The sequence below is a fragment of the Aquarana catesbeiana genome, linkage group LG07 (assembly GCF_042186555.1).
Source record: "Aquarana catesbeiana isolate 2022-GZ linkage group LG07, ASM4218655v1, whole genome shotgun sequence".
Lineage (NCBI taxonomy): Eukaryota > Metazoa > Chordata > Amphibia > Anura > Ranidae > Aquarana > Aquarana catesbeiana.
The window spans coordinates 40,304,327-40,330,351 of NC_133330.1; the positions used below are offsets into that span (position 1 = coordinate 40,304,327).

Sequence of the window (26,025 nt, forward strand, 5' to 3'; positions counted from 1 at the left end):
TTTTTTTTTTTATTGGCACCCATTGGATGAGATTAATGCTTGTCTTTTCTTTTTTTCTCCCCTTTTTTTTTTTTTTTTTTTTTTTTATGTAAATTAAAAAAAAAAAATTTCAATAAAAACAGAATGCTGTAAAAAGATTGTGATGCTCGAAGCAGATGTTAATATCATCAGCTCAAACCAACCTGATATTGGGGTCTCCTGATATGATTTGTTTAAGGTGTTATGTGTTAAGTGTTTTTCTCCCTTTGTGTGCCTCCTAGGCGTGCATTCAGTCACCTATTGTTTCCGTCTGTTCATCTCTTGGAGATTTGATTATTACTTTGTCCACTTTACCTTGTTTCGGAACCATTGTGGGATGTGTATGCTTACAGTGGGGCAAAAAAGTATTTAGTCAGCCACCAATTGTGCAAGTTCTCCCACTTAAAAGATGAGAGAGGCCTGTAATTGTCATCATAGGTATACCTCAACTATGAGAGACAAAATGTGAAAACAAATCAGACAATCACATTGTCTGATTTTTGAAAGAATTTATTTGCAAATTATAGTGGAAAATAAGTATTTGGTCACCTACAAACAAGCAAGATTTCTGGCTCTCACAGACCTGTATCTTCTTCAAGAGGCTCCTCTGTCTCTGTTTGAACGTGTTATCAATATAAAAGACACCTTTCCACAACCTCAAACAGTCACACTCCAAACTCCACTATGGTGAAGACCAAAGAGCTGTCGAAGGGCACCAGAAACAAAATTGTAGACCTGCACCAGGCTGGGAAGACTGAATCTGCAATAGGCAAGCAGCATGGTGTGAAGAAATCAACTGTGGGAGTAATTAGAAAATGGAAGACATACAAGACCACTGATTATCTCCCTCGATCTGGGGCTCCACGCATTTGGATGATCCAGAAGAGGATTGGGAGAATGTCATATGGTCAGATGAAACCAAAGTAGAACTGTTTGGTAGAAACACAACTCGTCGTGTTTGGAGGAGAGAGAATGCTGAGTTGCAACCAAAGAACACCATACCTACTGTGAAGCATGGGGGTGGCAACATCATGCTTTGGGGCTGTTTCTCTGCAAAGGGAACAGGATGACTGATCCGTGTACATGAAAGAATGAATTGGGCCATGCATCGTGAGATTTTGAGTGCAAACCTCCTCCCATCAGCAAGGGCATTGAAGATGAAACGTGGCTGGGTCTTTCAGCATGACAATGATCCCAAACACACTGCCCGGGCAACGAATGAGTGGCTTCGTAAGAAGCATTTCAAGGTCCTGGAGTGGCCTAGCCAGTCTCCAGTACTCAACCCCATAGAAAACCTTTGGAGGGAGTTGAAAGTCCGTGTTGCCCAGCGAGAGCCCCAAAACATCACTGCTCTAGAGGAGATCTGCATGGAGGAATGGGCCAACATACCAGCAACAGTGTGTGACAACCTTGTGAAGACTTACAGAAAACATTTGACCTCTGTCATTGCCAACAAAGGATATATAACAAAGTATTGAGATGAACTTTTGATATTGACAAAATACTTATTTTCCACCATAATTTGCAAATAAATTCTTTCAAAAATCAGACAATGTGTCTGAAATTGTTTCCACATTTTGTCTCTCATAGTTGAGGTATACCTGTGATGACAATTACAGGCCTCTCTCATCTTTTTAAGTGGGAGAACTTGCACAATTGGTGGCTGACTAAATACTTTTTTGCCCCACTGTATAATAATGTGTAATGTACTTTGTATCCAGGGTTGTGGGCTGGGTGCCGGACAGTCTGGTCACCTAGGCACGTTTAAGTGGCTAGTTGTTAATTCGTTCATGAAATTGTTAGTGCAGCGGCTCCGACCTGAGCTGGTTTTTTGTTTTTTTTTGTTTTTTTTTTTTTTTGTTTTTTTTTTTTTGTTCAACCCGCTGGGGTGTGTGTACCAGGCTTTAGTCCACGTTCACATCTGTACAATTTTGTTGCGTGACAGTTTCTTTTTTTGGCCCCATTGATTTCAATAGCAGTGCTTGAAAAATGCAACAAAAATATAACAAAAAGATGATAATGCAGATGCACAGGCAAGAATAAAACAAATCAGTGCTTTGCCCATGACTTTATACTTCCCCATCACCCATCCCAACCATCATGTACTTACCTTTCGCTTACTCCCCCTGACAACTTCATTCTTCCTACTTTTGGGAATGGAAGATCTTGTGACAGCACTGGGCCAATCAGCGATGTGTGAGTTGCGACTTAGGCAAATTGTAGCTATAGATTTAAAGGGTTAAAATGGGCGTCTAGGTGGTGACATATCGCCTCCCAGCTGCCTATCGGCTTCCTTCCGAAAAGTGTTCCACTGCACATTGCTTTTCAGTGGGGCGTCAATCACTGCCACATGTGTAAACAAGACCTTTGGGACCACACTTATCACAGGGGCCTTGACATGGCGGTGTGGCTTGCACATATATTTTCTCATGTGTTGAGATGGATCAGTTTTTTTTCTGCTAGCTAGCTTAAAAGTATGCTGGGGACCCCTTCTGTGCTGTAAAACATATGGAAAAAGCCTAAAATAAAAAGAGAAAAACGAATGTAGCCGCCAAATGTACAGCCGTGGCCATAAGTTTTGAGAATGACACAAATAATATTTTTCACAAAGTCTGCTGCCTCCATTTTTATGATTGCAATTATGAAGAGTGATCAGATGAATTGCAAAGTCCCTCTTTGCCATAAAAATGAACTTAATCCCTTAAAAAACATTTCCACTGAATTTGTGAAGGCTTCAGGGCACCCAAGAATGTCCAGCAAGTGCCAGGACCGTTTCCTACAGTTGATTCAGCTGAGGGATCGGGGCACCACCAGTGCAGAGCTTGCTTAGGAATGCCAGCAGGCAGGTGTGAGTACTATCCGCACGCACATTGAGGAGACTTTTGGAGGATGGCCTGGTGTCAAGAAGGGCAGCAAAGAAGTCACTTCTCTCCAGGAAAAACATCAGGGACAGACTGATATTCTGCAAAAGGTACAGGGATTGGAGTGCTGAGGACTGGGTTAAAGTCATTTTCTCTGATGAATCCCCTTTCCGATTGTTTGGGGCATCTGGAAGAAAAGGTGAGAGCTACCAAAAGTCCCGTGTCATGCCAACAGTAAAGCATCCGAAGACCATTCATGGGTGGGGTTGCTTCTCAGCCAAGAGAGTGGGCTCATTCACAATTTTGCCTAAGAACACAGCCATGAATAAAGAATGGTACAAAAACATCCTCCGAGAGCAACTTCTCCCAACCATCCAAGAACAGTTTGGTGAGGAACAATGGCTTTTCCAGCATGATGGAGCACCTTGCCATATAGCAAAAGTAATAAATAAGTGGCTTGAGGAACAAAACATCAAACTTTTTGGTCCATGGCCAGGAAACTCCTCAGGCCTTAATCCCATTGAGAACTTGTGGTCAATCCTCAAGAGGCGGGTGAACAAAAAAAAAAACCCCACAAATTCTGGCAAACTCCAAGCATTGATTATGCAAGAATGGGCTGCTATCAGGATGTGACAGCATGCCAGGGAGAATTGCAGAGGTCTTGAAAAAGAATGGTCAACACTGCAAATATTGACTATTTGCATAAGCTTAATGTAATTGTCGATAAAAAGCCTTTGATACTTATGAAATGCTTGTAATTATACTTCAGTATACCATAGTAACGTCTGACAAAAAGATCTAAAAACACTGAAGCAGCAGACTTTGTGAAAATTAATATTTGTGTCATTCTCAAAGCTTTTGCCCACAGCTGTAAAGACTGGTAATATATTACATTTTTTTTTTTAGGTTTCAGTGCACGTTAAAGCGATATTAACCACTTGCCTACCGGGCACTTTTACCCCCTTCCTGCTCAGGACAATTTTCCGCTTTCAGCGCTCTCACACTTTGAATGACTATTGCGCGGTCGTGCAACACTGTGTCCATATTACGTTTTTTTTTATAATTTTTTTCACACAAATGGAGCTTTCTTTTGGTAGTATTTAATTTTGTGCTAAATACACAAAAAAAAAAAAATTGCAAAATTTTATAAGAAACTATGAAAAACATTTTTTTTTTCCAAAATTTTCAAACGGGTCATTTTTTTCCTTCACTGATGTGCGTCAATGAGACTGCACTGATGGGCACTGAAAGGCACTGATAGGCGGCACTGATGGCAGGGTGGATTTGATTTAAATCACTTGTAAAAAGGCTTGATTTAAATCATAATTTTTAAAGAGCCACTGTCATCTCTGTCCCACAGCAGCTCCTCCTCTGACCCGCTGTTGACTCACCGACAGTCCCATTCACTTTAATGGGACGGCTGGTGATGGGGCAGTCAGACAACAAAGTGAGGGACGTGGCGACAGCAGGTGAGTGGACGCCCGCTAACAGGCGCTACCATGATGATCTGAAATGACAGGTGCTCTTTAAATGTAAGGACTTGTTCTTGCTGGTAGTTTAAATCTTTAATATTTGCAAACAAAATGAAGGTTTCCTATTTAGAATAATAAGTTGTCAAGTTAGTAAAACAGTGATATGAGAACCGATCATCATACAGTTTGTAGTGTACATAGATTTGCAAAACAATGGGATAAAGGAATATTCCTGAACCTTGTTTTAACTCATGGTTACTGTGCCATTGTGTGAATGCATCAATGCAGTGCATGATATCTTAGCTTGCAGAGATTGGATTCATTGAATTAGTTTACCAAAAATGTATATATTGCAGAATATACAGCCTCATGCTACATAACTACGCTCCATTTCATGCTGAATAAACAAAATTATTAATATATCTTAAATAGAAAACTATCTTTAGATAGATTTCTACTCAAAGCATTTTATTAAAATGAATTTGAAAAAAAAAAAATGCGATTTAACCAGTTGCCGACCGCCCGCCGTTGATTGACGGCGGCAGAATGGCACTCCTGTACGAATCGCCATAGCTGTAGGCCCGCCGCGTGACATAGGAGCCCGTGCGCGTGGCCGCGATGCCCATTGACTACCCGCGTCTGCTCCTGGGAAAGAGAGAACGGAGATCTGTCAATGTAAACAGACATATCACTGTTCTGTCAGGGGTGAGGAGAGCGATCTACTGCTTAGGAACAACAATCAGTCTCCTCCCCCAGGCAGTCCCATCCCCCCAAAGTTGGAATCGCTCCCTAGGACACACAATTAACCCCTTGATCGCCCCCTAGTGTTAACCCCTTACCTGCCAGTGACATTTATACAGTAATCAGTGGCTATTTATAGCTCTGATCCCTGTATAAATGTCAATGGTCCCAAAATAGTGTGAAAAGTGTCCGATCTGTCCGCCGCAATGTCGCAGTCCCAATAAAAATTGCAGATTGCCGCCATTACTGGTAAAAAAAAATAATAAAAATGCTATAAATCTATCTTCTATTTTGTAGACGCTATAACTTTTGCGCAAACCAATAAATATACGCTTATTGCGATTTTTTTTATTTTTTTACCAAAAATATGTAGAATACATATTGGCCTAAACTGATGAAATTCGTTTTTATATATAATTTTTGGGGATATTTATTATAGCAAAAAGTCAAAAATATTGCTTTTTTTTTCAAAATTATTGCTTTTTTTTTTTTTTTTTTTCAAAATTGTCGCTCTTTTTTTGTTTATAGTGCAAAAAATTAAAACCGCAGAGGTGATCAAATACCACCAAAAGAAAGCTCTATTTGTGGGGAAAAAAAGAACGTGAATTTTGTTTTGGTACAGAGTTGCTAGACCGCACAATTGTCAGTTAAAGCGGCGCAGTGCGGTTTCGCAAAAAATGGCCCGGTCAGGAAGGGGGTAAATTCTTCCGGGGCTCAAGTGGTTAAATTAAAAAAAAATCCGATTTTTTTTTTTTCTTCTTCTTTAAAATCATTGATTTTTATCCACCCTGACTGATGGGCACTGATAGGCAGCACTGATAGGCGACACTGATTGGCAGTACTGGTGGGCACTGTTGGGACTGCAGTGATAATCAGGACACTGATAATCACTGCCCTGATTATCGAAGTGGATGTCCCTTTTACACAAGCCAGTTATTGGCTCTCCTTTCCTCTCCGCTATCAGTGTAAGGAAAGGAAAGCCGATAACCAGCTTATGTTTACATTGTGATCAGCTGTGATTGGACACAGCTGATCACGTGGTAAAAAAAACCGCTGATTTGCTTTTTACTCTGATCTGTGATCATCTGTGTCCGGAGGACACAATGATCACAGAGTGAGCCACAGCGGGCGCGATCACGCTCACGGGAGGACGTCATATGATGCCCTCCCAGAACTGGCCAGCTGTGCTGTAGCCGTCATTCTGCTATAGTGCGGTCAGCAAGTGGTTAAAATGGTATTAATAATAATAATATTATAAACTCAAAACCAAAAATGTATTATATTGCAGCTCACCAATCATTAGGTGTGGTGGCTGCATCTGTTTTTTTCTTTTGACTTTTTTCCCTCTGTTTTCACCAGGTGATCTGGCCAGTAACATCCCCTGTATGTGTCAGACACAACTCTGGAGGAATGAGAACTGGAGACACAGCAGCATTGTCGGGGGGTAGTATAGTTAAATGTATTAGCAGATTTAGATAGAATAACAAATTGAAGCCAAACTCCGACTCACACAATATATAATTAGTTACAGCAAACAGATTTTTTCCCCTTTGGGATAAAGGTTTTACATGAATAAATAAAAACTGATCATTGTAAGCTCATCTATGTCTCATCTATGTAAACTGATAGATTCTGCTGGAGAGCTTTTAAAAAAACATCAGGCTTGCTGGCTGGATTACTAAATGAAAATAGAAGAAAGAAAGCTTAAAAAAGAAAACTAGTGCAGTCATCACATCTAAGAATTTGTAAGCTGCAATAAAATAAATGGTTGCTTTTGGGTTTTTTACCGCTTTCAAGAGTTCTTAACTTTAGATACACTTTAATGGCCACTTTGATTTATTGGCATAATGGGTGACTGACGATCTCCTCTGGCCATGGACCTTTGTTGACCTCTACAGATCGGACACAGAGGAACTGGCCTCGTGTGCCGCGAGACGCTGCCGCCTCCTAAAGCGGCGAGGAGATTGTAGCGGGAAATAAAATCCTATTAGAGGATAGACGGCAAAGTTTTGTGACAAGTTAAATGATTATCCTCCCGGGAGAGGGAATATGAAGCTCTTAAAAGCCATTCAGCCGAGAGAATGAGCACCTCAGCCTTTCCTCGGGGGACTTGTGTATTACATTATGGGCTGATTGCTGTGATGGCGGTGCAGCGTGCCTCGAAGGTTAGCGGGGAGCCGTGCAGCGGAAATGAAACTGGGCCTTTCTAGGAGATTTATAAGCACTGGCTTGTTGCAGAATGTTGTGTTTTCAGTGGTGGCGGCGGCACAGAAAAATGCTGTACACAAACCAGTGCATGGGGGACTAAGGAAGAACTCTGGACAGAGGTAATATCTTCCATTTAGTTCCTTTAGTGAAAAATACCTAGTCTTGTTATTAAAGTGAAACTCCACGTTAAGAGCTCTTTCAGACGCGTGGCCAGTGGAGATAATGGGCAGTTGAGCCATGGTTTTACCGCCCCCAACTGCCAAGCTAAATTCTACTAATGCCATCAGACTGACTTGCAGAGTTTGATGGGTGACACCTTCAAACGTGCCCATTAAGGTCAATGAGAGCGCTGTAACCGCAAGGCCTGTTTTACACGAGCTTCAGCTTTTAAAAGAGCAGTGTGTACAGCAAGCTTTGACAAAGTATTTGCGGAGCTTTCGGCAAGCTTTGTTGAAGCTTTTAGAGTTTCATTTGGTTCCAGTTTGTAAATGTTGATGGCAGGAGCATGTAAACGCTCCTGTTTTTTGACAGCTGCTGGTCTCATTCTCTCTGCCTGTCCACCTGCAAGGTGAATAATGTGGCCAGTCCCTGGGTGGAGACCAAACCTGATTTAATCCAGCCAAGCCTGCAGTCTCATGCTTTTGATAGCATGTGTAATATGTGCAATCTCTCTCTGTCTGTCTGTCCTGCCTTGCTGTTTGGATTCTCCTATTTATGACTACGGATCGGATATTGACTACTCTGAACTCTTCCTGCCTTTTGACTATGGATTTACCCCGACTATTCTGAACCTTGCCTGCCTCCAGGGACTGTCATTGAACCACTCTGCCTGTCTGCCAACTGCACATAACCGTTTGCTTTGCTCAGTTCGTGGAGGCCAGGCACTATAGAATTGTGTATAAGTCCTGGGGGCAACAGAGTACTGGTAGGCCTGCTTGCCTTATGGGAAAGGGGGCTGCTATAGGTGAAGAACTCAGAAGCCAGCTATAGTGCCTGACCCCCAGCGTTGGGGGGTAAGCGTGACAGTTGAACACAGGTCCTAATGGGAATGCCGATTGCCACTTTAAACAAGCTGCTAGCAGGCTTCAGCACTACTTGAAGCTTGTTTCATACCTGCTGAAGCCCACTAGCAGCTTGTTTAAAGTGATAATCAGCACTCCCATTATGATCTGTGTATAACATTTCCTAACAGGAGTTAAAGGGTGGTTTAAATGCTTAGAGAAAGCTGCTCAAAGCTTACCAAAAGCATTGCAAAAGCTTACTGAAAGTTTCATAAAGGCTTACCATTCACACTGCTTTTATACTTCAGAGTGCTGACCTCAACCCGATAGAACACCTTTGGGGATGTATTAGAGTGGAGACTGTGAGCCAGGCCTTCTCGTCCAACATCAGTGCCTGACCTCACAAATGCTCTTCTGGAAGAATAGTCAAACATTCCCATAGACACACTCCTAAACCTTGTGGACAGTCTTTCCAGAAGAGAGGTGAAGCTGTTATAGTTGCAAAGGGTGGGCCTAAGACTGGGATGCCATTAAAGTACATGTGCGTGTAATGGCAGGCGTAACAATACTTTTGGCAATATAGTGTGTGTAGCAAATCTCGAGGGCCCACATCACAGCGCACTTAATTTAGAGGATGGCCAGATATTGTAATGACCTTTTGACCAACCAAGTTGCAGCTCTGCTGGAAGACGACAGTCCAGACATAATTATTGTAGGAACAGTGAAATTTATACAGAGCAGATAGAACACTCTTCATTAATAAAATAAAGATACATTGTACTCACAAAGGAGCGACTTGATCAGAGCATAGAAGCAGGTAATTCAACTCCCATCGGAGTTGGGGGTCACAGTACACAGGCAAAGACTATCACTCCTGAAGAGCTGGCACTATTCAGAGCGCTCCGGGCTGAGGCTGTGGATAAACAGATCCCTCCTGCCTGGCTATTGCATTCTGACAGCTGGCACCACTGGCTGTCTGAATACCCAAACAGCAGCTGCGTCCGTGTAATCAATGTTCGGCTGAATGTTTTCCAACAGGCTCCTTCGACAAAATTCTGTTGAACAATTGACTTTTGGTGAGCAGAGCAGTTTCAGCAGGCCCACACGTTGCTTGCATTTTAGTTGAACCAGCAGGAATCGGCAATAATTTGAGCAGTGTATGACCACCCTCACCTTTTACTCCAAATTTTATATATGCCTTTGGATATACATGGAGCCTGCAAGGATGAAGAGCCGAGGCAGGAGTGTGCCTAGGTCTGCTATTCACAACCGGGGTTCCTCTAGAGGTTGCTAGGGTTTTATTGAGCTATGGCTGATTGACGTCCCATCTGATGGTGCCTGCATAGTTCTAGGGCCAATGCCACTTAGCAGAGCCAGGTACATGAACCCAAAACGGTCTGTACGGGTGGCATTGGGACCATCATTACAACAGGAGCATTCTTCCCATTGGTCCCCAGTGAAGTGTTTTTTTTTTTTTTTGTAAGGATTCCTCAAAATCTGAAAATTATTTCAAGGGTTCCTCTGCAGGAAAAAGACTGAGAAAGGCTGGTCTAGGTTAATAGGTGCTTTAGGTAAATTGCCATCTTAGGTGCCTTAGGTTAAATGCCACCCCCTCCATTTGCTGTCCTATATTTAATGGCTGTCTCTGTGGTTGCAAGGACACTGGCACAGCAAACAAAGATGCCGTGGCCCATCTGCCAGCTTCTTGGCAACTAATGAAGGTGTTTGGTGGTGGGTCATTGGTTGCTTGGATGCAGACAGCAGAGCTGCACAGCATCATTGGCTGTTATGCTGCACTGTAACAACCAATGATGCTGTGCGGCCTAGCCTCCTGTGTTCTAGCAACCAGCTTAGTAACCCTGTCCTTTGTATATAAGAAAATGGCACTGAGCTCCAGTGAGGACGGAGTGTTCAGTTATGGACACTTCGGCCCCTGGGCAACCCCACACCAAGTGCCACACTTTGCTTCATTGGTGGCACTACTTAAGCCTAGGCACCGGTGAAAATCCTGCTGCTGATCTGTATAAACTATATTGCCAAAAGTATTGGGACGCCTGCCTTTAAACGCACATGAACTTTAATGGCATCTCAGTCTTGGTCCGTAGGGTTCAATATTGAGTTTGCCCACCCTTTGCAGCTATAACAGCTTCAACTCTTCTGGGAAGGCTGTCCACAAGGTTTAGGAGTGTGTCTTTGAGAAAGTTTGACCATTCTTCCAAAAGCGCATTTGTGAGGTCAGGCACTGATGTTGGACAAGAAGGCCTGGACAGGTCCAAATCATTTGGTGGAGGGGAGATTATGGTGTGGGGTTGTTTTTCAGGGGTTGGGCTTGGCCGTTTAGTTCCAGTAAAGGAATCTTTTAAGGTGGCAGCATACCAAGACATTTTGGACAATTTCATGCTCCTAACTTTGTGGGAACAGTTTGGGGATGGCCCCTTCCTGTTCCAACATGACTGCAAACCAGTGCACAAAGCAAGGTCTGTAAAAACATGGATGAGTGAGTTTGGGGTGGAGGAACTTGACTGGCCTGCACAGAGTCCTAACCTCAACCAGATAGAACACCTTTGGGATGAATTAGAGCAGAGACTGCAGACCAGGTCTTCTTCTCCAACATCAGTGCCTGACCTCACATATGCGCTTCTGGAAGAATGGTCAAACATTCCCATAGACACACTCCTAAACCTTGTGGACAGCCTTCCCAGAAGAGTTGAAGCTGTTATAGCTGCAAAGGGTGGACCAACTCAATATTGAACCCTACAGACTAAGACTGGGGTGCCATTAAAGTTCATGTACGTGTAAAGACAGTGTCAATATAATGTATATATAATATAATGTATATCAGCAAAATTATTATTTTTTTCTTTTAGAACCCTGGGACTTGTAGTGTCTCTGGTGCCAAAGGCCGCCCAAACCCCTTGTTCACATGTTCATTTTAGGTCAGGGTTGGAGCTGCTTAATCTTCTGCTGGTTGCTTGTCTTTCTTCTATTTCCAGTCCGGTAATGTCACAGGAATGGAATGAGAGGAAACCGGGATTAAACTTTGTTATTCTCAGTCTCCCCCTGGAAAGGGCCACTTGTGATCTATCCAGCTGCTTATAACTGCTAACAGATCCTTGTGTTCATCTCAGGCAGAACACGACGCTTAGAATATAAAGTATCCGCGTGCCGGGAGGCCAGGACAAGGCACAGAGCAGAACGCGGGACTCAGAAGTGAGCTGGCTGTGTAGATCAGTGTGAAAAGTACGAAAGCTGCAAATGATGCGTCTATATTACCCAGCATTGCTGTAGTACACTGGTACCTTTGCCAGATTTCATTTGTGAGCCGTGTCCCCAGCGGGGTGATTTCCCTTCACTTCCCATCAGGACACAGGCTGCAATAACACACTTCAAAGAAGAAATATATTTGCTGCTCACAAGACCATTTTACTGGGTCACTTTCTTGGCTGAGTGGTTGCAAGAAAACAGATGCTCATCCTATGTCCCAACCACCAATACACCCAAAGCATTAAGGGAGCATTCACACTAGATGCAGTGGGATGCATTAATGACTGCATTCAACCTGCATGGACATCAAAATCCAGGTTATTCTATAGGCCAGTGATGGCAAACCTTGGCACCCCAGATGTTTTGGAACTACATTTCCCATGATGCTCATGCAATGTAGGTGATCATCATGGGAAATGTAGTTCCAAAACATCTGGGGTGCCAAGGTTCTCGATCACTGCTATAGGCATAGTTTACATCATTGTAGTGCAGTGAAAAATAGTACAGCATGATGCATTTTTCTGCACTGCCAAAACGCATGTAAATGCAACGCATCTCAGTGCACAATAATTTAAAGTAAATCACTCATGTGCCACATCCATAGAATTCAGTGGAAAAGAAAAAAAGAAACCCTCTAGGTCGGACTTTGGAAGCAGTATGTTTCTATTGGGCAGAAGCATGATGGGACTTGTAGTTTTGCAACAGCTGGAGGTCCGCTAATTGCATATCCCTGTATTAAGGCATTTTGATATTTGCATAACTCCTCCCAAGAGCCAACCCACTGCTAGCATTGGTAGGAGCACAAAGCAGGCTGCCGGCATGTTTTCTTTCACAATATTTTTATTTAATTAAGACAAACTCAGGCCGCATTAACACCTGAGCGTAGCGTCTTTAAGCGTTTTTCCGCGTGTTTTTATGCTCGATCTTGGTGCGCTTTTATGCATGACTTGCGCACGTTTTTGACCTTTGCCGTTTTTTTTTATTAGCCAATAGAGAAAACTGTGATCTGTTGCATCATTTGTTGCTAGGTATTTCAGCTTTTTTAGCTTTTCCGTTAGCTTTTATCTCCTTTTTAATTAATATTATTCATTTATTTTTTTCTCCGTTCACCTTTCAGGGCAGCACCTTGAAGAGAGCGTAGCTCCACCTCTTAACAGGAAACAGCTGCTTCCACCATGCCATCAGTTTTCTCCGCCATGGTGGAAGCACTGCTGGGGAACCAGAGGAGCTGCGCTCTCTCCAAGGAGGGGGTTTGGCAGTACCCCTTTTCTGTTCATCAGAATGAAAACTGAAAGGTTTTATTTAAACCACTTAAGGACCGAGCCACTTTTTGAGATGTGTTGTTTACAAGTTAAAAATAGTTTTTTTTTTCTAGAAAATTACTTAGAGCCCCCAAACATTATACATTTTTTTTCTAACACCCTAGAGAATAAAATGGCGGTCGTTGCAATACTTTCTGTCACACCGTATTTGCCAAGCAGTCTTACAAGCGCACTTTTTTTTTTAAAAATACACTTTTTGAAATAAAAAATAAGACAACAGTAAAGTTAGCCCAATTTTTTTTTTATATTGTGAAAGATAATGTTACGCCGAGTAAATTGATACCCAACATGTCATGCTTCAAAATTGTGCCCGCACGTAGAATGGCGACAAACTTTTACCCTTAAAAATCTGCATAGGCGACGTTTAAAAAATTCTACAGGTTGCATGTTTTGAGTTACAAAGGAGGTCTAGGGCTGGAATTATTGCTCTCACACTACCGATCGCGGCGATACCTCACATGCATGGTTTGAACACCGTTTTCATGTGCGGGCGCTACTCACGTATGCGTTCGCTTCTGCACGAGAGCTCGGCAGGACAGGGCGCATTTTAAAGAAAAAAAATTCTTATTTATTTTACCTTTTTTTTTTTTTTTTTTTTTTTTTTTTTTTTTTTTAATTGTGTCGCTTTTATTTCTGTTACAGGGAATGTAAACATCCCTTGTAATAGAAAAAAAGCATAACAGGACCTCTTAAATATGAGATCTGGGGTCAAAAAAGACCTCACATCTCATATTTATGCTAAAATGCAATATAAAAAAAAATTTGTCATTTAAAAAAAAAAAAAATGTCCCTTTTAAGAGCTATGGGCAGAAGTGACGTTTTGACATCCCTTCTGCCCTGCAAGGTTATGGAGACGGGTGGGGGCCATCTTCCCCTCACTCGTCTCCATACCCAGCAAGGGGTAACATCCGATCGCCTCCACCGCTGCCGACGGCTCCGGTAACCGGTGGAGGGCACCGAAGTGCGGCGGGAGTGGGGTGGCCCTCTCCCACCGCCGATAAAAGTGATCTTGCGCTGAATCCACCGCAGAGACCACTCTTATCGGAAAGCGGACCACCGGCAGAAGAAGCGGATACCAGGGTTATGGCAGTTAGCTGCTGCCATAACAACGATATTCCTCTTCAAATTTAGGACGTATATTGGCGTGCGGTGGTCCGTAAGTGGTTAAAATGTTATTTAAGAGGGGGAAAGGAGGAAGGCAGAATATAGACAGATTAAAGTGACTCAGGGCTGTTGGAGGGCAGGTAGTCTTACAGAGAAGTATCACTTCTATATGGTTAGACTAAACAGCAAAACACTTCACTAATCACAATGTTATCTCTCACACACCAGTAATAAATCTGTGCGGCTGCTCTGTTGACTGACAATTTTATAGCTTTAAACAGGTTAATCACAAGAACAGAATGAACAGATTCAAGAGAATAACAAATGAGCCTGTTCTCTATGGCTGGCCATCAATGGTACAGCTTGTACATCCACCCAATGAAGACTTGACTAGGCAAGATGTAACAATGTAAATGTAAACAGTCACTATTCAAAGAGCAATGAATTTCCTGGGAATGGTGTGTTCTTCCAATAGATGTGATGTAGCAGATTGTACACAGATGTCTGCTCCATTGCACTGCCCAGCACTCTCTGAGATTGTACACAATAATAACATCTGAATCCAAACCCAAGAACAAAAATCTAATATATTGCAGCTTGCCAGTCCTTAGATGCGGTCGCTGCATTAAATTTAATTTTTTCCTCTATTTTCTCCAAGTGACCTAGAGTGACAACGCTCACTTACTGCACTGTATCTATGGAGGAGCAGTGCTGTCACCCTAGGCAGTTTTCCTGATTTTGACTACATACATCTTGCCCTGTCTCCTCTTCTTCGTAAGGCTTGGTGCACACCTATGCACTTTGCTTTTGATCTGTTTCTGCACACATTTTTCACGCATTTTTTTATTTGCATTTTCTATGCTTTTTTTTTATCTTTTTTTTTTGTGGCCAGTTTGTTGTTGGGTGGATTAAAGCGGAGTTCCACCCTAAAGTGGAACTTCCGCTCATCGGATTCCTCCCCTCCTCTGATGCCACAATTGGCACCTTTCAGGGGTTGTGCAGATACCTGTCTAATACAGGTATCTGCACCCACTTCCGGGCATAGATAACCGCCCGCCCCCTCCGTTGTGTTCTGGGAAACACACAGTTCCCAGAACACAACAGGGACCAGTGAAGACGCGCAGCGCGACTCGCGCATGCGCAATAGGGAACTGGGCAGTGAAGCCGCAACGCTTCACTTCCTGATTCCCTGACCAAGGATGGCGGCGGGAGCAGCTGAGAGACGAGCGATCGATCGGCTTCGGCTGCCGACATCGCTGGACCCTGGGACAGGTAAGTGTCCATTTATTAAACGTCAGCAGCTGCAGTATTTGTAGCTGCTGGCCTTTTGATAATTTTTTTTTAAGGTGGCGCTCCGCTTTAACGCCTCATGCACACAGGACATTTTTTACAGCTGCTCTTGGGGCGTCTTACGTTTTTTTTTTACGTTTTTTGTTTTTTTTTTTTTTGCACTGCCTCTGAACGCCCCTCCATGTTAGTCTATGTGTCCATGCACACATAAACTTTCAGAGCCTTCGCTTCCAGGAGCAGAGGCTGTTGAGCTATAAAAACGCAAAAGGCTAAAAAAAAAAACCCAAAAAAAAACACTAATGTACCGTACACACGATCGGACGTTGATCGGGACATTCCGATAACAAAATCCATGAATTTTTTTCCGAGGGATGTTGGCTCAAACTTGTCTTGCACAGACACGGTCATTACAAAGTTGGTTGGAAATTCAAAACGTTGAGACCGTGGTGACGTACAACACGTAGGACGAGCCGAGAAAAATGAAGTTCAATAGCCAGTGCAGCTCTTCTGCTTGATTCCGAGCATTGCGTGGCACTTTGTACATCGGAATTGTCTACACACGATCGGAATTTAAGCGAACGGATTTTGTTGTCGGAAAATTTGAGAACCAGATCTCAAATTTTGTGCGACGGAAATTTCGATGGAAACTGTCCGATGGAGTCTACGCACGGTTGGAATTTCCGACAACAAGCTCCGATCACACTATTTTACGGCGGAAAGTCCGACCGTGTGGTACGAGGCATAACAAGCATTTAGCCGTGTTTGGCGGTTTTATGCGTTTTTACATAATGAGGAGTGTTTTTACTGCCAAAAACGCGAACGCGGAAAAACGCCCATGAACACTATTCAAAAACACGGCTAACAGCGCGTTTTTAATGTTGCTTTTTCTTGGTAGCAGCGCTGGCTTTTTTTAAACATCCTGTGTGAATGAGGCCTAAAAAAATGTGAATCGCAGTAAAATCATGGCAGAAATTCACTACATGCTTTTCTGCAGTTCCATTGAAGTCTATTGAACCAAAAACGCACTGTTTTGCTTTTAAAAAAGTCCCTGCCCCTTTTCCAAAATCACAGCAGCTGAACAAAGCATAGATGTGAATGTGTCCCATAGGAAGCCATGTTAAATGGACTGTAGTGCGTTTCTCTGCAAAAAGCATTAACAAACGCATAGGTGTGTAACCGAGACCTAACAAAGCCAAAGATAGCTGAGAACAATGTAGATGATCCACAGATTTTTTTGGGGGGGGGCATTTATCAACAGATATAACAAAAACATTTTTAATGGTATATTCAACAGGGCAAAAGTGAATTATTGGAAGTTCATTGTCATGGTTTGCATATACTTTAACTGCTTTCAACAGAGAATTGTTAAGGAATTGGTGCCATTGATATTTGGCATAAGGAAAGGTCCTAGGTGTTGCACATCCCAGCAGAACCCCAGGCGATTTCTGTAGTAAAAACAGACTCCGCCCAGGACTCTGTCCAGGCCAACGCCTCTGATGCACTTTCACCCTGCCCACGGGGCTTATGCTTGCATTTACTGGGCCAAGACCAGCGCTTTCCCTAGCATTTTTCAGTGGTGAGTGACCGGACCGGACCCGGACCCGGACAGACAGAATCCTGGAGCTGCACCCATTCATTTTTTGGTGTGGGTTTCACTTTGATAATTTGGCAGTTTTTTTTGTTATTTTTTTCACCGTACAAAAGAGAAATGAACAAGAGGTGCAGGGATTTGAATTGCTGACAATGTAGTTACAGAAAATAACAGGTGTACATTATATCACATTATAGGATCCTATAATACTCCTATAGGAGGAGAGATACCAAGTGAGTGTAGCCCTACGTCCAGACATGCAGGTCATGGTCTTGTATCATAACTCTGGGGGCTAATTCCTCAATTTTGCAGAGTTCAACAAATAAGTCACCCCCACAGCCCCTAGACTTCAGGACTTGATTGTAAAACATAAAGCGCAATTCCGGGGCAAATTTAAAAAAAAAAAAAAAGATCCCTTGCAGTGAGGCTTGTGCCCCCGCAGTGCATGGATTAATTAATTGCTAATTTATTCCTAGGGGAAAAATTTAAAGTGGAGGTCCACCCTGAAAAAAAAATTGCACCTAAAAAAAAAAAAAAAAAAAATACCTAAAAAAAATGGAGGAAAAGAAAAAAAAAAGTTTTTTTTTACTTACGTGAAATGGCTGTTGCTAGGCAGTCTTCCTAATCTGCCTCTTCCTACACCGCGGTGATCTTCAGTCTTCTGCTCCCCGCGTTTTTCTCCTGGGGAATGGGGCGCGGTGTGTGTTATGGGAACTGTGTGTGTCCCACAACACATTGCGTCCCATTCACAAAGCGCCGGGACGCTCACGCATGCGCAGTAGGAGAACTGGCAGTGAAGCCACAAGGCTCCACTGTCTGTTTCCCTTACCTAGGATGGCGGTGCCGAGAGCCGAGGGGACGGGTCGGCCTCGGTGCGGCCGACATTGCGGGCACCCAGGACAGGTAAGTACTTATTTAAAGTCAGTAGCTACAGTGTTTGTAGCTGCTGACGTTTTAAATTTTTTTTTTTTCAGGGACGGATCTGCTTCCTGAATTCGCCACCCCTCCCCCAGTCCTTTCAGGGTCTGCACCCCCCCCCCCCCCCCCCATGCTTCACCTGTCTAGGTCCTGATGTCATTAAGACCAAAGAATGACCCATAGCCCTGCACTGGACGTGAGGATGCCGATGGAACAGTCCACCAATGGGATTGTGGGTGGGGTGTAGCCCAGTTGGCAAGGGTTTGTTTTTTATTTGCCTAGAGTTGGACTTTAAAGTCTAAGTGCAGTCGAACTAAAAAACTGAAAAATCAGTACAAGGGACATAACTTACAGACAGTCAGAATGTGCTAATGCCTCTATCTGCCATGGTCTATGAATGGAGGACATACAGATGGTTGATAACTCCTCCCCCCCTCCATTCATAGAAGGTGTTTCATTCATAAAAGCTGTAGAATGGTGGATCTGTGTGGAAAGGGTGGGCATAGTCGGGATTTCTTGAGGAGAGCCTGTGACAGTCCCTTAGTTGTATTAACCCCAGCTGCACTGGAACATAACGTGATGTGGGTGGGAACATGTACAGAGGGGGCATCAGCATATGGGGACACATCCTACTGACTGTAAGTTTGTCCCTTTTGCTGACTCCTATTTTTTGCACTTAGGCTTTAATTTGGATGCGATCACAATGTTGTAAGTCATAGTAGTTTGTATCAGTGTTCCAGCTACACATGTTCTCTTCCTTTTTTCTTAATCCATATGGTCTGCGTTCCACTTACAATTGTTCCTTACCTACTTTTGATCCGCTTCCAACTCATATAAAGGCCTGCTTATCACCGTGAGTCGGTAAGCACATTCTACAGCCACGGTGGTGGGGTTTTTTCACTTCCCTCCCCTCCTTTTTTTGGGTGTTGTTATGTGCACACCAGGGTGTTTGGCAGTTTTCTTTGTTTGTTCTTCTTTCTCCTGCATCCATTGAGGGGTTTTTAATTTGAAGACGGACGCTGCTTGACTGGTCCACCACTCTAAAGGCCCTGGCAGGGTTTTTGCCATCCGCTCATATTACTAATACTTCTGGTAAGAGCAATCATAGCTCATTTGGATTATTACTCACATTCAAATTGAACATCCTACCATTTTGAAGAGTTGGACTTTTATATCATTATTTTTTAATATTTTCAAATATATTTGCCTGATGTTAGGTTATACTACCATCTCACTTTATTTTTAGGATTTTGTTTTAGCGCAGTTTATAATTGTCTTTTTTTTTTTTTTTGTACCTATGCAGTGAAAATATATCCGTTAAGCCACGATTTACCTTTATTTGTTAAGATACAATTATTTTTGCAATGATGTCTAATGTGGAGCATGCATCTAATTGCAAGGCCCACTTATCCTTTAAACCAGAAGTCTCCAAACTGCGGCCCAGGGCCCAGTAGTGGGCCCTTTGCCTGCTTTTTCTGGCCCCTTGGGGCATTATTCCTCCACTGTCAGCAACAGTGGGGCATAGTCCCTGCTGCTGACACCAACGAAGGGACACTATTCTTCCATCTGACACCAATGACTTGGCACTATTCCTCCCACTGACACCAATGATAGGGCACTACTCTTCCCACTAATACCAACGATAGGGCACCATTCCACTGACAAGCAATGATGGGGCACTATTCCTCCCACTGATACCAATGATGGAGCACTATTCCTAGCCCCTAATATCAACGATGGGTCAATGTTTACTGCCACTGACATCGGGGCATTTTCTACTCCCACTGGCCACAGTCTGGCCCCGTAACATATGAAGGACAATAAAGTGGCCCTTTTGTTAAGAAAGTTTGGAGACCCCTGCTTTAAACCATGGATCTCCAAATTACGGACCCACAGGCCATTAATGGTCCGCCAAAGGATTGCTTCTGGCTCTCAGCCAAGGTTAAGTTCCCACCCGCTGCACTGTCCTTCTGCAGGCCAATTGGTTGCTAGGACCACCAGCAACTGATGAGCTTGCTTCAGCAGGAGGACAGAACATCCTCCATTCATACTTGCTCTGTCTCCCAGATACACTGACTACAGCCATTCTGTAAGGCCCCCTTTCACACTGGGGCGATTTGCAGGCGCTATTGCGCTTAAAAAATAGCACCTGCAAACCGACCTGAAACTGCCGCTGCTGTCTTTCACACTGGAGAGGTGCGCTGGCAGGAGAGAAAAAAAACCTCCTGCAAACAGCATCTTTGGAGCAGTGTATTCACCGCTCCTGCCCATTGAAATGAATGGGGCAGCGCGGCTATACTGCCGCTGTAGCAGCGCTTTGCGGGTGGTTTTAACCCTTTTTCGGCTGCTAGCGGGGGGTTAAAACTGCCCCCACTAGCAGTCGAATACTGCAGCTAAAACGACGGTAAAAGCGGCGCTAAAATAGCGCCGTTTTACCGCCGACGCCCCCAAGTGGGAAAGGGGCCTAAGCAAGGTAATGTTGAACCACTGATAAGGAATTGTAATGTGATGGTGGCCTCCTAAAATGAGCTCTGATGGGGACACTGATGGGAACCATGATATGATGTAAGGAGGGGCTTTAATGGGGGACCCTCATGTAAAGGGGGACTCTTATGGGGACCCTCATATAAGAAGGGACTCTGATGTAAAGGGGACCCTGATGTAATCTCAAACTCCTAAGTGGGGCTTTGATGGGGACCTTGATGTAAGGGGGTCTCTGATATATTGGGAGACTTTGCTTTGTGTTTACTGAAGTTCTTTTCTCTCTTTTTTGTTCTGAATCCTATTATGCAGATTCCAAAAAACATCCAAGTAAAACATATTTATTCATTTATTTTTCATTGATCTATAAAACTCAAACCGAAAAATTTGGAGACCCCTGATTAAGAACCCCTCCTGTAAAAATGTTAATCTTACACTCTGGCTTTTGCCTGCAGTGCCTAGGTAAGGATAAATACACACAGGTTGCCAGGGGAGGTAAAAACAGCTGGTTGATCCATAATCCCCCCCCCCCCCCCCCCAAACCTGACCACCCACCTAAAAAATATACAGTGCCTTGAAAAAGTATTCATACTCCTTGAAATTTTCCACATTTTGTCATGTTACAACCAACCAAAAATGTAAATGTGTTTTATTGGGATTTTATGTGATAGACCAACACAAAGTAGCACATAATTATGAAGTGGAAGGAAATGATAAATGGTTTTCAAAATGTGTTACAAATAAATATCTGAAAGGTGTGGCGTGGATTTGTATTCAACCCCCTTTACTCTGATACCCCTAACTAAAATCTTGTGGAACCAATTGCCTTCAGAAGTCACCTAATTAGTAAATAAAGTCCACCTGTGTATAATTTAATCTCAGTATAAAGACAGCTGTTTCTGTGAAGCCCTCACAGGTTTGATAGAGAACCTTACTGAAGAAACAGCATCACGAAGGCCAAGGCCAAGGAACACACCAGACAGGTCAGGGATAAAGTTGTGGAGAAGTTTAAAGCAGGGTTAGGTTATAAAAAAAAATATCCCACAGCTTTGAACATATCACAGAGCACTGTTCAATCCATCATCTGAAAATGTAAAGAGTATGGCACAACTGCAAACCTACCAAGACATGGCCGTCCACCTAAACTGACTGGCCGGGCAAGGAGATCATTCATCAGAGAAGCATCCAAGAGGCCCATGGTAATTCTGGAGGAGCTGCAGAGATCCACAGCTCAGGTGGGAGAATCTGTCCACAGGACAATTTAGTCATGCACTCCACAAATCTGGCCTCTGGCCACTTTGTGTTGGTCTATCACATAAAATCCCAATAAAATAAATTTACATTTTTTGGATGTAACATGACAAAATGTGGACAATTTTAAGGCACTGTACGGTGGCTGCTTGGGCCTATTTTCATTTGGCCCAGAGCTTTGCTTCATGGTGTGGTCACTTTAATTTGGAATTTTGAGTTTGACAGGAGGCACCACATGTCAAACTCACCCGTTAAAGTCAATGGCTGTAAAACAGCTCCAAACCTCCTCTGAGGAGGTCATGTGCCTCTTCTCGAGAGATTTGGGACCCTCCGCTTCCTCAGGATCTCACTGGAATGCCCATGACCTCACTTTTCTGTACTACACTTGAAGCAATAAAGCTTGGTCAAGGGTCCCCATAGGCTGTAATTGGATACTGAAGGAGTTCAGCACACTGATGCTCTCAGCCCTCCTGTCGTTTAGCTCCCTGTGTGCTGTGCAGTGTAGGAATGATCCTGTGCAGGTATGTACAAGAAGCTAATATAAAGACAGATGAAAGTTCTCTTTCAATATGCATTAAAGATTTTTTTTTTTAAATGCAATAAATAACTTGCTTAAATGTGTGTATTTTTTATCTGCCTACCCATTGGCACTAATAGTTTTTTTTTCTTCCTTCCCATTCTTCGATTAGGTCCAAGAAATTGGCAGGTCTTGCAGACTTGCTGCAGGCTGCCAGCCTCTCCAAAGCAGACCTGGGCTTCGAGCTGGAAGAGTTAGAGGAAGCTGCCAGTCTGGTACAAGAGGAAGAGAAATTGCTGGAGACTGCAGGCGGCGTTCCCAGGCAGCCCGCAGCCCTCATTACGTCTGAAACTTCCAGCAGTTCCTCATCTGAATACACTTCGTCTGATGAGGACGAGAGCGGCAGCAGCTCAGAGGAATCAGAAACACAAGACTTGCATGAGACGGCGCTCATACAGGCTGTGGAGATAACACCCAGCCAACCTTCCACAGCTGCAAATGCAGATCCTTCCCCGACCCTCGCAACTGTTCTTGTACAAGACATGACAGCCCATGTGGCAGTTAACGCCCCAGAGGTCCCCCATGGGCATGATGCCGCTGACAGCTCTCTAGTTGTGAAGGGGGCAGACAGTGCCAGTCGACATCCAGGAGGCACCAAGCCAGAGGGACCCGTCAGCAATTTCTTAGAGGTGACCCCTTGCAAGAATCCTCTCCTTATAATACAGCATTCCGAAGACAGCGATGCTCCATTACCTATTGACTAATCCTTCCCATCGTTCTCATTAAAGATGGTGTGACCCACAACAAGAGCTCTGGATGGGTTTTCATTAGGAATAAATGATAGTCATGTATGGTGGATACCTTATTAATGTATGAGATGTGTTCCTGGGCATTCAATCCATCTCCTAAGTGAAGCCGAACAACTTTAAAAGCCTGGCAGAGTGTGAACCGTCACACATCAGAGTGTAAATAACTGCTATTTTGTTTACTGATGTGGTCTTCAGGGAATTTTTCGTTACTAAAGAAGCTTGCGTTCTTGATATTCATTGGCGAAATGTGTTTTTAATTACCCGTCGCTGTTTTGTCTCTCGGGGTTATCTATCACTGTGTGATTTATGTCAGCATGTTTAGAAGTTTAAATTGATCCACAGATAATAGAAGCCTGTTTACTGATACTGGAATTTCATCAGTACCAGACTACAGTTGGGTTGTGTGGAGGGTACAGCAGACCAAGGTGGATTGTTTTGGCTGGCTCGCCAAAAGCAGTTAATGCCGCACGCTTTGAGCATCACTTGTGATTCTTGGGCCAGTTCTGAAATGCATCTTGTGTTAACAACTAGAGATGAGCTTGGACATCCTTCAAATTTATCTCTAACTTAAAATTCAGTGAGCTGCGAACTGGGTCATTTCACACGGGATGGACCCTCTGATTGGCTTGCAGAGAGATCTGACTGCTAAAAGCCTGTATTAAAATCCCTCGTCCTCTAGAACTCCAGGTTCTGACCAAAGGGAGCCCAACACTCTATGAATTCAATAGGAAAGCAGGAAGTTGCACGCCGATGATGTCCAGTCACATCCAGCTTTATTAAACCCACTGTTGCCCCGCCTAGGACCTTGCCTCTCGCACATTAGAGAGGAACGGTCCTAGACCGGGCTTAAGTGTGCTATGTCTAAATGTAATAAATTTGGACACGGTCTAACATAATTGATGTGCATCTTGCTACTTTCTTGTTGAGTTCATAGAGTGTTTGGCACCCAGATTTCAACGGCAGCCAGGGATTTTCTTACAGACTTGGAGCAGTGAGATCTCTCTACAAGCCCATCAGAGGGGCTCATTAGTGCATGGGAAGGAACCCTTGCTAGACAGCACAACCTGGTCCCAGACTTCAGTGCATTTAGGCCGTATAGCCTGTTTAAGGGCCAGTCCCCAACCTGCTGATTGGATAGTGAAGGAGCAGTAGTGCACTGATCTGTTCATCCCCTTGCTTTCTTCTTTTGTAAGCAGGCTCACAGTATCAGTGGCAGCACTGTGCAAAGCAGTAATGCCTTGATTGGTGCAGATTGCAGCCCCTGCTACAAGGGACTACAGGATGTTAAAATAAAGACTGAATGCAGGTACTTAGGCTATCTGTATGCAAAAGTGTGTGTTTTTTTATTCTAGCATAAACAATGTACTGTGGATTTACAATTTGCCTTTATTACCTATGCCACCTATTGACCATGTTCAACCATTAGGGTCCTGCTTCCACATAGCCTTTGTTTTGTGAGGTATGGCCTGGTCTATCCATTGTACAGGTCAAATGGCTCAACTGTCCTCATCTATCCATTGTACAGGTCCAACTGCTCAACTGTCCTCATCCATCCATTGTACAGGTCCAACTGCTCAACTGTTCTCATCCATCCATTGTACAGGTCAAATGGCTCAACTGTCCTGAAACTTGCACACCAGACACTGACTGTCATAGCTTTTAAAGACAATTAGGATATATTTAGAGTAATCCCTAAGGCCCCTTTCACACTGGAGCGGTTTTCAGGCGGTATTGCGCTAAAAATACCGCCTGAAAACCGCCCCTAAACAGCCTCTGCTGTTTGTTCAGTGTGAAAGCCCGAGGGCTTTCACACTGAAGCGGTGCGCTCGCAGAACGGTAAAAAAAGTCCTGCGAGCCGCTTCTTTGAAATCAATGGGACAGCGCGGCTATACCGCGGTAATACCGCGGCTATAGCCGCGCTGTACGAGCAGATTTAAACCCTTTTTCGGCCGCCAGCGGGGGTTAAAACCAAACCGCTAGCGGCCGAATACCGCTGCAAGAACGACGGTACAGCAGCGCTAAAAAATAGCGCTGTTGTACCGCCGACGCCCCCCACCGCCCCAGTGTGAAAGGGGGTCATAACGGAATAACATTTAGTTTGTTAAAGCACTGCATGTTATAATAAATTCCCAATATTTTTTTCTTTTTCATTTTTTTTTTTTCATCCCTCTTAAATTAGAACTGCTGACCCCCTACAACAAGGGTAGGCAACCTCGACCCTCCAGCCGTGGTGAAACTACAAATCCCATCACGTCCCTGCCTCTAGGAGACATGCCTGTGATTGTCAGGGTCTTTGCAATGTCTCATGGGACTTGTAGTTTCAAAACAGCTGGAGGGCCGAGGTTGCCTACCCCTGCCTTACAGTTTTATTACAGCCCCTTCCTATCTGCAGGCACTCTAGCAATGGCTGCATGGAATTTCTCAGGGCAGGTTTCTCAAAGGTGGTAAGAGCTTAAGTGGTTGTATAAGCGCCCCCTACATACCTGAGTTTGATTGCGATCCAGCGATGTGCATGAGATCTCTCTCTCTCTCTCTCTCTCTCTCTCTCTCTCTTCTCTCTCTCTCTCTCTCTCTCTCTCTCTCTCTCTCTCTCTCTCTCTCTCTCTCTCTCTCTCTCTCTCTCTCTCTCTCTCTCTCTCTCTCTCTCTCTCTCTCTCTCTCTCTCTCTCTCTCTCTCTCTCTCTCTCTCTCTCTCTCTCTCTCTCTCTCTCTCTCTCTCTCTCTCTCTCTCTCTCTCTCTCTCTCCAGCAGGAGCCATTGTATCTCACTGCTGTCAATCAGAGACAGGGAGTGAGGCTTGGGTGCAAGCATGAGTGAAGCCATAGCAAGCGTCTTGAATTGGGGGCACTCAGAGGGGGAAGGGGGTCAGGATCAGTGCTGATCTGTGCAAATCTATTGCACAGAGCAGGTAAGTATAACATGTTTGTTATTTTAATGAAAAAAAAAAAAATCTTTACAATCACTTTATGACAGGCAGGGACCAGAGTGTTGTCCCCCTTATGACAGGAAGTACCCGATCAAGAACCTTCATGGCAGAATCATCTGGTATTAGTTTAATGAAAGCTGCAATATTTTTTTTTTATTATTATTATTACATCAACATTAAAGGCCTATTCACACTTTTCCATTTTTGATGCAGCAAAGCTCTTACATTGTGCTGCATGAAAATGCATGTCA

At 43.7% G+C, this 26,025-nt stretch overlaps 1 protein-coding gene across 1 annotated transcript in view; it reads left to right on the forward strand.

Annotated features, from left to right (window-relative positions):
* LOC141102963 (protein SHQ1 homolog) overlaps positions 1 to 23,079 on the forward strand; it is a gene marked incomplete at its 5' end in the record, with an annotated part of 135,807 nt that extends 112,728 nt beyond the window's left edge. Inside the window, 1 exon segment of the mRNA XM_073592030.1 lies at positions 22,212 to 23,079. Coding sequence (XP_073448131.1) covers positions 22,212 to 22,803 — 592 coding nt within the window.
* Between the last annotated feature and the right edge of the window lie 2,946 nt (positions 23,080 to 26,025).